This window comes from Brienomyrus brachyistius, unplaced genomic scaffold, assembly GCF_023856365.1.
Source record: "Brienomyrus brachyistius isolate T26 unplaced genomic scaffold, BBRACH_0.4 scaffold85, whole genome shotgun sequence".
Taxonomy (NCBI): Eukaryota; Metazoa; Chordata; class Actinopteri; order Osteoglossiformes; family Mormyridae; genus Brienomyrus; species Brienomyrus brachyistius.
The window spans coordinates 530,680-544,247 of record NW_026042360.1 but is presented as its reverse complement, the minus strand read 5'-3'; the positions used below and the strand labels follow the sequence as shown (position 1 = coordinate 544,247).

Here is a 13,568-nt window from a genome sequence, read left to right as displayed (position 1 = left end):
TCCCCTCGCTTCAGTACTACCCCCCCTAACCGTAACCCCCAGCATCCCTCTGGGGCTGGGAGCAGATGCAGGATCCAGGGCTCTGGCCCGGTCTCGTCCGAATACATCAGCCCTGTCTCCCTCAAGTATGTTACAGGGACCCTTAAATGGATTTGCGCGATGAATGATAGTGAATGTAATTATATTTTTATTAATAATCCTTAATGTGGACATAAGATTGATTGATTCTCCCTCATGCTGAGGTTAACACCAGATTAAGGAAACGCAGAGCAGCGGAGGTCACCTTATGAGGAACGGCCTTGTGGTTGACGCCCCCCCCCACACTGCGTGGCGCTCAGTCCCATCTGCCATATGCACTGGATGCAGTGCTCACAGAAAGTCATAGTATGCTTGCTTGATTCTGTACATTTTTGGTTTCATTACCAAAGGCCATCGACAAGCGTCTTTTAGCATATCTACATGTCTTTCCTTCAGACATTTTTGCTTTATTAAGTGTCATGATTTTTTTGACTGACTCATTCAGTTCTGTTCTTGCCATTTTGCTATTAATTGCGATTGTAGTCGCTGGCGCCCAAAGAGATATTAAACACAAAACTAGTTTGGACTAAAACTTTCTTTTCACTCTTTTACCCACTTGAAGTTTTGCTTAAAACTACTGGTCATTTCGAATGTGATATATATTTTTGTGAAATGAATGAAGTAATGATTTTTATTATAAAACCATTATTATTTACTGAATTAAGCAAGCATCCCAAGACTTTCTATGAGCGCTGTATGTAGCTGCCATATTATGGGATGTCGCGTATCGTTCATGAGGCAGGCATAGCTCATGCTGCCTGTGACCTTTATTGACCTGTCCCTTACAGCCTTCAAGAAAGGATTCATCTGTTGTAGGAGGAAGACCTCAGCATCTGTCCCCCAAACGAATCACTGACCCTCCCCCCCAGTGTTCAGCTGTGACGCAGTTTCCTTAGCACTAACCCTAACCCTTAACATTACTGAACCATGTTTGTTTTGTATATTGCACTTAGACCTAATCTTTTACTGGATTTACGCAGGTGTAGATTCTGCAAAGGCCTATATTTGTGCCATGCTGCAGTGCATATAAACAGGTGACATCACTTCATGCGTCAGTAACTCGGGGACTTTTATGACGATACAATAAGGCTTTGCTGCCAATTCGACCGGCTGACTGTTTTTGACACAGATTAAAATAGCCAGTCATCACAGAGACAAAAATGGCAGGAACCCGCTTGGCCGTCTCGGTCGCTCCGTGATCAGAGCGTGTCAGTATCGGAGCTCGAAGGGAAGTGTGAAAAGGGACAGGAACTAAGCACTACAGGATGTGGTCTTTCCACTTCAGGGCCCGCCAGGGTGAGCGAGGCCCGGCGACATGGCCACGTCACGCCCCCCGACCCGGAGAGAGCACTGGGCTCATCAGAGCAGCGTCAGGCGTCTCTCTGTTTAGCTTCCGGCTGTTTCCTGCGATTCTTTATGCACAATGCCCATCAGAGGAGGCTCCCGGCTGTCTCTGTTGTCCTTCGGCCCTGTTCATAAGTGACCTTCGCTCCTGCCAGTGTGCGTGCCTCCCTGCAGGCACCTCCCAAACCATGAAACCACGTTCCATAGGTTCTGCGCACGTTCCCACTTGCTGTAAACAGCTCTGGAGAAATCTGCTCTCCGCTTCCGCAGAGATTAATTCATCTGTCAGCGGACAGGGACCGAGGTCCCGATAAAATTTCTCATTTCGCCCTGGACCTGTCTGGCATCGCAGAGCCCATGACGTGACCACAGCTGGATCTGGGTCCTGGGGTGACGGACCAGATGCCCTGTGACGTTTGTTTTTTTATTGTACACAAAGCACACGCATCCCAGCTCTCATGCCAGTAGGCGGATGGAAACCCACTCTGATTGGCTCGAAGCCAACGTGCCTTGTTTTGGTTTCCCACAGTTAGACCCGTCGCTGTGCTTTTCTGCTTCCGCTGTCGTTGCGCAGCAAGGGCTCACTGTGAGCCGCCGTGGTGCGTCGTTGCATTGCAGTGTTGCCAAAGCGACAGCAGGAGATACGGTGGCTGCATCTGCCTGTCGGGGTGGTTTGAGGGTTCAGAATGACTCAATCCAGACCCAAAACCTCGGCCAGATTTACAAAATGGCTTGTCCCTGCAGATGGAGCTCATGATCTCACTCCTGCCCGGGCCGCTTGAGAGACATGTCATTCTGTCTGCCCCCCGCCTGCAGCAGCCCGTCTGCTAAAAGCCACAGATGGCTGGTCCTTCCGCATGGCAGTGCACAGCAGGTGGGGCAAAGGCGTCGAGCTGCTGTACCAGGGGACCCTGCTGGCCGTGAGCAGAGCATGCGGTGCCCCGACAGGCAACAGCAACAGGCTTTTCTCACCTGGTAATGCAGTCAAACCCAGAGCCAGGTAACATCAGCAGAGCACTATGAAGGGTGATATCTGACAGTGTACATCTTGTGCTGTAGCAGAACCACGCTGGTTTTATCTGGTCATAGTGAAACTGGAGGTGTGCGACTCTCAAAACACCTGCTTAAAAGAGGCTACAATGCACACTTTGACACATAGAGTTTACAATGCACAGTCTGACACAGAGAGTTTATACTGCACAGTCTGGGAGACGGCGCTATGCACTCTGACACAGAGAGTTTACAATGCACAGTCTGGGAGATGGCGTTACGCACTCTGACACAGAGAGTTTACAATGCACAGTCTGGGAGATGGCGCTATGCACTCTGACACAGAGAGTTTACAATGCACAGTCTGGGAGATGGCGTTACGCACTCTGACACAGAGAGTTTACAATGCACAGTCTGGGAGATGGCGCTATGCACTCTGACACAGAGAGTTTACAATGCACAGTCTGGGAGATGGCGTTACGCACTCTGACACAGAGAGTTTACAATGCACAGTCTGGGAGATGGCGCTATGCACTCTGACACAGAGAGTTTATAATAAACACTCTGGGGCAACGTACTACACACTCAGTATGAGGGACTATACTAGGTTGTCCGCTACAATATATCGGCTTGGTGCAAACAGACGTCTGTCACCACAGTGAATATCATGTGATGACCCACACTGTGACAGTCCTCCTGGGGCCGATAGGAAAGGAGCCAGAGGGGCCTCCATTCATACATGGGGGGCCCATATTCAGACACAGCTTCTGGGTCACTTGATTTCAGCCCCCCACTAGCTGGAGATTCCGGCTCCGTGTCACTCTAAGTACCCCCCCCCCCCCCCCAGGGCATCACAAACAGCTTACAGCACATTGTATCTGCCATTCTCAGCTGTTTTCATAGCTGGAACTGAGGTCATCAGTGCTCCCCTCAGCTAACTTTCATTTCCAAACCTTCCCCTCTACCTCTCTCCCCTCCCTGTCTGCCTGTCTAACCATAGGGTGCCTGTCCCTGGTTTCCAGAAATAGCATACCTGACACCCCCCCCCCCTTCCACGGCGCTGATTGAGAAGCACATATCGATGACGGGGTCTCTTAATGAGCTCACCCCAGCCCACTGAAAAACCACCTCATGGCTGGGGGGGCTTTTCAGCACCGATTTTTTATTCATGACTGTTTTTTGTATTAACCATGTTTTTTTTAAATCCAAGAATACCTTACAAACCAGGATGTGGTCGAGCAGAGGGCAATGTTCGGGGCTCAGATTCAAGGCCGTAGATTTGGGTATGGGTGGGGGCACATGTCCATACAAATACCATGGGAGTACGGAGTGTGTTCAAGGGGGGTGGGGGATTCAGCGATTATTTTGTCCCTAGCAGCGTTGAAAGCAAAGCCACACCCTTGTTCGAACTTCACCTTCTGATACAGTTAGTTAGTAGGGTGGTTAGTGGCCTGTAAGCTTTACATGACTGCTTTCTTTTTTTAAATGTAAATACAAGCCTAACTGACTAACCCCCCCCCCCCCCTCCTCTCGACCTCTTAGCCACTCCCAGGTTAGGAATAGGTGAGAGTTTCTGAACCTGCTGGAGTTCTTTGACGTTCCTTAGACAGAGACCATCCTGTCAGGCGTCACGTGCAGAGAGGGGGGCTCTAAAATCGTTAGTATTGGTTTTTTTAACCCGGCCCCATACCCATTTATATAGTCTGTTACTCACTGAAAGTTATTAAAGGGCAGCTTATTTTTTAACAAGAACCCATAAATGAGCTGACTGCTGTCTCCTGTTTTCAGTTATATTACCTTTTGGCGCATTTTATCCGCCTTTATCATGGGCGGCTGTGATTATTTTATTACACTTTTCTCCTCCCAGCTTTTATAGCCAGGAATAATGTACGGACCGTCCTGGTTTTAGAAGAGACCCATTATGTGTGATTGAGTGGGGACCGGTCCTCTGGATATGCTGCGCAATTACACATCTCGGCTGCTCCCTATATATATTTCGCTGTATGAAATACTGACGACGTGCAGTACTCCTTGTATTGTACGTCGTTCTATCAAAGACAGGACGGTCTGCATTGGAGTTCATGCAGAAGACAACGTGTAACATCTGCTTTATTTCTTCTCACAAGCTTAATAATTGTGTTCCGTTTTCTGCAGAAGAATGAACTGATTTCTTCATTCTTTTCAGAATATTGTATACTCCAATTTTATGTTATACACGATGCGTCTCTACATTTTTTTTAAATTTAAATATTTATATTTCTGATGATGTACAAGACAGGGGAACGTATATAATTTGGTAGTTGACAATTTACATAGGGGGATACCTATCAGCAATCGTATTGTACCGGGATATAAACGGCTATTTTTAAAAACAAGTTAAACACCACTATTTCTAGGAACTAACTAAATTTGGTCGTGTAGAGTGAAACCCGGTCACGTTTTCAGTATACGTGTGCATATGCGTAAACTGGGCGCAATAAAAATGATCCGCAGCTGGTTCGGAAGCCTTCAGAACCGAGGCTGTCTGGTCTTAAATACTGCAGTTGAGTCCTGTCAGCATTCACGTAGGACTCTTGTTAGAAATAACGGAGTATATTACCTATTTATTTAATGGTTTAGCGCTGCAGTTTATCCCGAACACTGGTCGTAAGGGTTGCTGAAGGTTAACCAGCAACACCAGAAGCCCCCAAATGTATTAAGTGTACAGCTTGCAGTCTCTGTATCTGCCTTAGTGCCTACAAACACGCCGCCTTGACAGCTTTCCGCATGCATGAGAGCGGAGAGCGCGTGCTGTCAGCCCCTGACGCGCGACTCACGCCCAGCTTGAGCAGACGGGGACCGCTCTCTTTTAAAAGCGCTCCGGGCAAAGCTGACGACTTCCCGATCCGTGCATCATTTGCAAGCGATGGTGACGACTTTTTAAAGCGGTGCTTAGGGGCACATAGAGAAAACCCTGTGTCGGTGGAGCTTTTTTTGGTGAAGGATTTATGCATTTGCCTTTCATTTATGAAAACTGTCATATTCTTGGCTTCGTGTGTAGCAGGAACATGGTACAATCCGCTCTGAACTTCGTGGTGCACATTTAAACATTTTGCGAGGTTTTTTTTTTGTATTCTACGGAACTTTTTTAAGCGTACGTGGTGCGGAGTCTTAAAACACCGCTGCCGACCGTGCAATGCTGGGATGGTTTGGTGCTCTTTGCATCTTGGTGCTGTTGGCCTCCCTCTGGTCGGCGTCACGGTACCTCGGCTCGGGCAGCCGGTTCTTTGCGTTGATGTGCCGTCTGCAAAGGAGCATTTCACGGCGCCAGCTGCAGGAGAATGGTCCGGGCAGGTGCGCCCCCGATCGCACTACCTCCACCGTGGCGACGCGGAACGAAAAGGAGACCGTCTCCCTGATCTGCAAACCTTCAGCGCTTGCCAACCATCTCCTCAAGCACTGCGCGACCTTCTGCGCCTTCCCTGCTGTCCCGGCTTGGAGCTGGCGCGCCAGTCCGCTCTTGCAGACGGTCTTCGCTGCCTGCTGGCCGGGTGGCTGCGCGATCCGCTTCGTCCGTGACCACCTCCAGATGAGCGACGACGGCTTGGTTTCCCTGGACTGGGCTGTCGCTGGCACCGCGCACCACAAGCGGAGGAGGACATCCAGTAATTCCAATAGCCCAGTTTTACTGATTATACCAAACTCCTTTGGGAAAATTACCAGGAGTGTTTTAAAGGTAATCGGGATTGGAAACTACCTCCTAAATTTCTTCCCAGATTGTAGCTTGTCCTTATTATGAGTCCTGCTAATGTGAGCGTCTACTTATTACTTACTTGCTGTTAAACTTCATGTATGTAACTGGCGTTATTTGCTTACAGAAATCCCAGTTTTCATGTTGAATGGGTATGTGTAGTTGTTTCTCTAATTGCTGATTTTTACCGTCCATCAATGCTTCAAATGTTTAAAAACTTCTACTCTGAAAGGTTTGCGTAGGACGCCGTATCCCAGTTATTTGTGATTTTGATGAAACTGGGATTTTTGTAGGCATGTTTCATGCCTGAAGTTCCGGCTTGTACAACTGATAATGAAGGCCCGTTATCAGCTTCATTATTGCGGTGCATAAAATTTTGCACGAGGTGGTTTGAGTTGTGAAGAAACAGGTGGTGTGGGGAGGAAGCGGAGCCTCGAACGGCTTACATTCACACCTCTTTAGTTGGAGAGATGTCACTGGGGGGTTATGCACCGTTGCTTTGATCGAGAGCCGATCAGTCTTAAGCAAAAGGATACACACAGACCCGACCATTGTTCTTCATTTTGTAGCCGAGTACACGATCTTTATATGGTGTTATTTTAAGGTCGGGAATTGAGTCCCTTTCGCGTGGTATTTTTTTAACGTTTGGGGCAACTTATCATATTAAGTATTTTCACACTTAGCTCGATTGTGATAGGAGCATTGTGATGTCTGTTTTGAATCCGCCTGAACAGTTTGTTTCTTGCTATTTTGATAATTGACATTTGGCGAATAGATCTCTCAGTCCCCCCCCCACTCCATAGCGCAAAAGCCATAGAAAGTCGTCAATGGCAAACGGTCCGGCGCACAGTTTCCTTGCCTTTCTTTTGGGAAACTGGCGAATGGAGCCGAAGGCAGTAGTATGTTTTTAGGCATCGTCTGTCGCTGGTTTTCCCACCACGCTCTTTTTAGCAAAAAAAAAAAAAAAAAACGATTTATCACCGTGGTCTTAAAAACACACCCGTGATTATGGCTAAATAGCGGCCATTGTAACGAACTGGCAGGTTGACTCCTGTTTTGTGATATGGAGGGACGCAGTCTGTTTTTTTTTTAAACTCCGTCCTCTTATGACGGTGCCTCGTATCTGATCTGTATCTGCTGTATCTTTCATGATCCACAACATAACATTACCAATACGCCCATTTTGCAATTCAGCCCTCGTAATGTAATCAGTAGTCGGGCCGAAGAGGATAATAATATTTTAGCTTTGGTCGCTATGAGGCACCTTTCTGTACGTATTATAATTATCCAGAGAAACTGAGGTTGCCGGCTCCCCTTTCTGCTCGCCCTGCGTTTCCTTTTTAGGAGAATTCTGCCGGTCTTCCCAGATGTTGTAATTCTAACGTTTCTCCTGGAGATTTGGCTAATCTCACACAGACGCACAAAAAGACATCGCAGGAGAGCAACAGCATTCTGAAAGTCATTATTTTCTCAGTGGTTCCTTGATTTATGACAGCTATGCATGATGATGGACAGGCATGTTTACTGAATTTTCTATAGTAAATCCCGTCTACCTGAAATCAGTTCCTGGGCCCAACATCACCACTGCACGCCTTTCCATTGCAGAGGGTGACGTCTGGTAAATTAACACAGTAGGTCCAAACCACTCCGGATGCCCGTAATTTAGCACGCCCAATTTGTCCAGTTAGTACTGCGTCAAGGACTCTGTCGGACAGATGTCCCTGACATGCTACCTGCTGGTTCATTAGCTTGGAGTGCATTATGCACAGATGATGCCAGGTCTCCGGGTGCTTTTAGCTGGTAGGTGGGGCAGTTCGGACCCAGGAATCCATTCGTTTGTTCTTTGTCTGAGGGGGGCGGGCTATTTGTGAGATGTGGGTGGAGCTTCTGCAGGAGGGGAGGGGGACTTAGCCATCCATGCCTCTGATCCTGAGGATTCGTGTCCCTTTGAACCTGGAGGAAGATGTTTAGCCAGAACAAAAACATCGTAAAAGTGTCTGGTGGGTGGGGGGCCGATTGGAGTCAGCCGTGGTCCCCGAGTGAGAGATCTGAGTGGCTGTTGGGGGGGGGGGGTGCAGAGGGGTGTGTATGCACTTTTACTCCTTTTTCTGCTAGAGGTGAATGCTCTTCAGATACAGCCCCTGGTGAGAAGAAGCCCGGAGCATGGAGGGCAGGCAGTGAGAGAAGCCGGCGTCGATCGTGCGGCTCCTGCAAGGTTTCCGTGCACATTAACCACAAACTCGCAAAGCAGCCTTAGCGCCTCACGGCTGACCTACATTTTGAATGACAACCGCACTCAGTGGAGCTTGTGGGGTGGCCTTCGGTGCCCCCGCGGTCCGGCCCGCCTGCTTTAAGCTGCACCGAGGTCCGATATTTGGCTGCACACCTGCAGAAGCACGTTGCTACCCAGCAGCCGCATGTGGAATCCTACGGCGGGATGATGCTGGTGCCCCCCACTCGTTACAGTCGCAGGTCACGAAAAGAACTCTACACCTTCCTGGCAGTGAGATCATAGATGGGGGGCTGCTCCCCTCTCCTGCTCCCCCAGGCCTCCCTGACAGACCATATCTTTGTATTTACGTTCTTGGCTGGTGTGTTTATGTGAAGGAGGTGAAGAACTGAGCAGTGCTGTGCTAACACATACACAACAAGAGCTAGTCCCGCCATTGGACCTTGAGGGTCTCAGTCTGTCTGGGTATCACACAAGCCAGTTGGCCGTCAGCTCGGCCTGAACAGAATTTGGAGTGTTTGATTGGTCAGGGTGCATCGGTGACAGTGGGGATTGGTGGGTGTTTGTCATGTCCATCCTAATTGGATCCTGATCTCCCTGGAATGTGCTCCCTGCTCAGTGGATGGACAGATGGATGAACGGGTTGAGCTCACTGAGTTAAAGCTGTTAACCTTCCCTCCGCCGTCATGTCACCGCCTGCTTTATGTCCAGAGTTTTTCAGTGGCGACTCCATCTCTCACAGCTCTGCGAGGCGGGCCTGAACCACGGCTACCTCCCGGTCGTCTTCAACCGCCGCAGCCACAACGGGACGCCGCTGAGCACGCTGAAGCTGCAGCAGTTTGGCGACCCGGCAGACCTGCGGGAAGCGGTGCGATATGTGCGCTACCGCCAGCCGGCGGGCCGCATCTACGCGGTGAGCGAGAGCACCGGCTCCGGCCTACTGCTGTCCTACCTGGGCGAGTGCGGCTCGTCCTGCTACATCACGGCCGCTGCCTGCCTCTCACCCGTCTTCCGCTGCCAGTCCTGGTTCGAGAGCGGCTCATCCCGTTTCTGCCACTGGGCCATGCTGCTCTACCAGAAGTTCTGCCTCAGCAGGTATGGGCCGCCCAGGAATACGTTGTCAGTCGGTGAAAAATGGCTGCTTATATGCAGAGAACCTACGGAGCTAAAACTTACTTTAAGCATGATCACCCAAAAGGTACAACAGTAGTGCCCCTCATTTTCTGGCCTCCCCCACTTAGACCACCCCCTGTCTGGTTAGCTATTCCACTGTCTTGGTCATTGCTGGTTTCTGTAACCATAAATAAGTGGTCAGTGACCTCTAATCTAAGTACTCTGACCAGAGCTGTCCTGACGGGCAGAGCAATCAGCCGATCTAGTGTCCAGTATGAACCTAATTAGCTTCCACATAGTCACGCTAGCGCGGAAAAATCACAGTGTTGGGCAAAAGTAGGCGTGGTTCTGGACAAAACGTTATTTCAGGCCGGTGAAGCTGAAAGATTGACCTCACCTACACTGCAGCTGATTGGTTCAGCTACGCAGATTCGCAGGTCAAAGTTCTATTAAGATGAACTAGGCGCGAAATCGGCGTTACTGGAAATGAGGAATCTGATTTTTTCCGATCACGCAGCTATAATGAAAGTGAATAAGACGCAAATATTTTTCTGTGCTAGTGTGGCCAGACCTTTACGGTTAATTCTTTAATATTACACTCTATTAAGTGCTTAAAGCTAGCTAGTGTTTCCATGACTACCAGCGGTCTGGCTTTAAGGTAAAGCGGCACGTGGTCCTCTCTGAATAGAGTGCTGTAACCTTTGGGATCTGGGTTCGAGTTGAGGTGCTTTTATTGTATTAGTCTGTAATGGATGTTGATGTCCATTCTGGCCGTAGGTACAGGACGGCTCTGGGGGAGCTGCTGCACACTGACAACTTGTTCTCCAGCTGCTCCTTGCGGGCCTTGGAGGAGGCGCTGTTCTGCCACCAGGGGGCGTTGGCTGGCAGCGCAGCCGGGCACGAGAACAGCTGGGAGGCATACTGGGAGCGGAACGACCCGCTGCGTGACGTGGACGAGGTGGCAGTGCCCGTGCTGTGCGTGTGCAGCCGGGATGATCCAGTGCGAGGTGACACCCGCATCACACTGCCCCTGGAGCTCTTCGCAAACAACCCCCACTTCTTCCTCCTGCTAACGGGTCATGGCGGCCACTGTGGGTTTTCCACGCCCGACGAGGGCGCCACTCCCTGGGGCCACCGCGCGCTGCTGGAGTTTTTCCGGGGAACTGCAGACTTCTTCGCTGCTGAGGAGAGGGCCAAACTGGCAGTGCGGAGGCGGGGCCTCACGGCCGTAGGCGGGCCTAAGGGTTTTCGCCACCGCAGTGGGAGCACCTGTAAGAGACTGTCCGCCTACTCCCGCAACATGCAGTCCATCTTCAGCTGGCAGAGATCTTACACCAGGTGATGTCCCTCTAGTGGATGATGTGAGAATTGCATGGAGCACCCCCCCTTCTGTCAGTGTAATATTGGGTGTGGAGTTACTGCCCAGCTCAAGGGCTTAAAGCACAGATGTTAGTTAGCTGTCACCTCTCACCTGGGTACCCGGCACTGTGATTTTTTTCCTTGTTAATGATGTACTTCAGTCTCTCGTTCAACGTGACGTCCAGTCTGTGTACATCGACGATGGTGCGTGCCCGCAGATGTCCCAGGATGCCTTGTGTCATATCCCCTGGGGGGTGGGGGTGTTCCTCACCCCATATCTTTCGTTATCAACCTTGTGCGTTCACTCGTTGCTGTTTTTCATGTTTCTTGGCTATTTGTGTTTTCGATGGCACTACGAAGTCAGCACTGAGCTTCACCCCGAACTGGGCCACAGTGGAGGCCCACAGCTGGAAATCCGCATGCAGCCCCGACTGCCTGCCCCGAGATGGAGCGGCACTGTGGCTTTGCACAAGTTCTCATCTAACCTCCGCTTCGTACGCCTTTGTAATCACTGGATGTGCTTGGAACGCGTCTGTGATACGTCTTTGCCTTTTTAAAATCTTCGTACCGTTTTGGAGATGGTTCCTTTCCTGTTTTCTTAATAATAAATAAACGGCGCTGCTTGAAAATGTCTCTCGGCGTATATTTGAGTTTGTGCAGCCGGCGGTAAAGCCAAGGGAATGAGCTCTGAGAAATGATTCGTCAGCATTCGGTTCCCGAAAAGTAAACTGTAAAAAACCAACAGCTGAGGTTATTTACTGTATGGAAATACTTGAGTCAGCATGCATTTTACGGCTGCTTATATCTGTCCAATGATTACCCAACGTATAACTTTGGTTTGGGTTTTAAACTGTTTTTCTCATTACCGAGGTGTTACTACAAACCGAATGGCAGGAAGGCTGCTGGATTTTTCTTAGCCCAGCAGCGTTTCCCTGCTGGATGACCCCCTTAATATCGCTTCTTTCCGGCCAAACTGTTTGAGGCAAGATGAGCCGTCTCTCATTCTCCGCCCGTAGGCGGCACCAGGAAGGGGCAGGTTGGTGTGCGTCAGGAAGAGGCTCGCGGCCTCCATCAAAGTGCGCCGCAAGTACATCACTGGCAAAGGTTGGATAAGCTGCAGGAAAGCAGACAGCATCCACCTCTAAGGTATTCGATGATTACAGGTAGTTAAAATCAGAACCGTGATGCTTTTTGCTTTTTTTCCATTTTCTGGTAAAACGGCATTGTCACATGTGACACCATGGAGTTCCAACGCAAACTGGCGCACACCACATGACCCGAACCCTTTAACCCAACAAGAGGCCACCAGAAACGCCTCCCTGCCAGCCAGAGACGCCTCCCCACCAACCAGAGACGCCTCCCCGCCAACCAGAGAGACCTCCCCGCCAACCAGAGACGCCTCCCCGCCGGCCAGAGACGCCTCCCCGCCGGCCAGAGACGCCTCCCCGCCGGCCAGAGAGGCCTCCCCGCCAACCAGAGACGCCTCCCCGCCGGCCAGAGACGCCTCCCCACCAACCAGAGACGCCTCCCCGCCAACCAGAGACGCCTCCCCGCCGGCCAGAGACGCCTCCCCGCCGGCCAAAGACGCCTCCCCGCCGGCCAGAGACGCCTCCCCACCAATCAGAGACACCTCCCCGCCGGCCAGAGACGCCTCCCCGCCTGCCAGAGACACCTCCCCGCTGGCCAGAGAGGCCTCCCCGCCGGCCAGAGAGGCCTCCCCGCCGGCCAGAGAGGCCTCCCCGCCGGCCAGAGAGGCCTCCCCGCCTGCCAGAGACGCCTCCCCGCCTGCCAGAGAGACCTCCCCGCCGGCCAGAGACGCCTCCCCGCCGGCCAGAGACGCCTCCCCGCCTGCCAGAGACGCCTCCCCGCCTGCCAGAGAGGCCTCCCCGCCGGCCAGAGAGGCCTCCCCGCCTGCCAGAGAGACCTCCCCGCCGGCCAGAGAGACCTCCCCGCCGGCCAGAGACGCCTCCCCGCCGGCCAGAGACGCCTCCCCGCCGGCCAGAGACGCCTCCCCGCCTGCCAGAGAGACCTCCCCGCCGGCCAGAGACGCCTCCCCGCCGGCCAGAGACGCCTCCCCGCCTGCCAGTGCCATCAGCCCCTGTTGCCATGTGTGTCTCCTGTCAGCAGAAAGGCAGAGCAGGGATGCAGGTCCATCACCTACCAAACTGAATCCACCCACCTGTAGAGCCGCCAGTATTTCTGATACCAGTAGAGCTCTGGCCCAAACTGAGACTTGATCCCTGGTCTCCTAGAAGCTGTACACTATCTGATATGTTACATCCAGTAATGATTACTGCAGCAATTTCATCTGTAGCAAAATACCTGCAATATGGGATTGAATGTGTTCGCGGTGTGACCGATTATCATCTCTGAGTGGTCGGGTCTGGTCCAGTCTTACCCCGACACTGTATGGAGACTTAAGTGGCCGCTGAATAACATTAGAGTGGCCTTTAAGCAGAGAAATAATTACTTTAGTCTTTCATCAGTGTCAGCATTAATGCACGTTAGATCTAATTTGCTTGATTTTAATGCATTTCTGTTAATTACCATACAATTGATTGCGGTCAACTGTTTGTGTTGGCGGGGGGGGGGGGGGTGTCACTGATTTAATTTCTGCTGCCCTTTTCGAAAGCCCCCCCCCCCCCAGTTGAAGACCAGAAGGAAAACACAAGTAATATGATAGGGTTAGCTGGGATCATGCTCCCCACTGACGAAGTGGCAGAT

General features: G+C 51.1%; 1 protein-coding gene across 1 annotated transcript; it reads left to right on the top strand.

Annotated features, from left to right (window-relative positions):
- The first annotated feature begins 4,859 nt into the window (after window positions 1-4,859).
- Window positions 4,860-11,473, top strand: abhd15a (abhydrolase domain containing 15a). The gene is made up of 3 exons (XM_049003705.1): window positions 4,860-6,127; window positions 9,115-9,467; window positions 10,263-11,473. Exons 1-3 carry the CDS (start codon window positions 5,588-5,590, stop codon window positions 10,825-10,827), a joined length of 1,458 nt encoding a protein of 485 aa, XP_048859662.1. The 5' UTR covers window positions 4,860-5,587; the 3' UTR covers window positions 10,828-11,473.
- The last annotated feature ends 2,095 nt before the right edge of the window (window positions 11,474-13,568 follow it).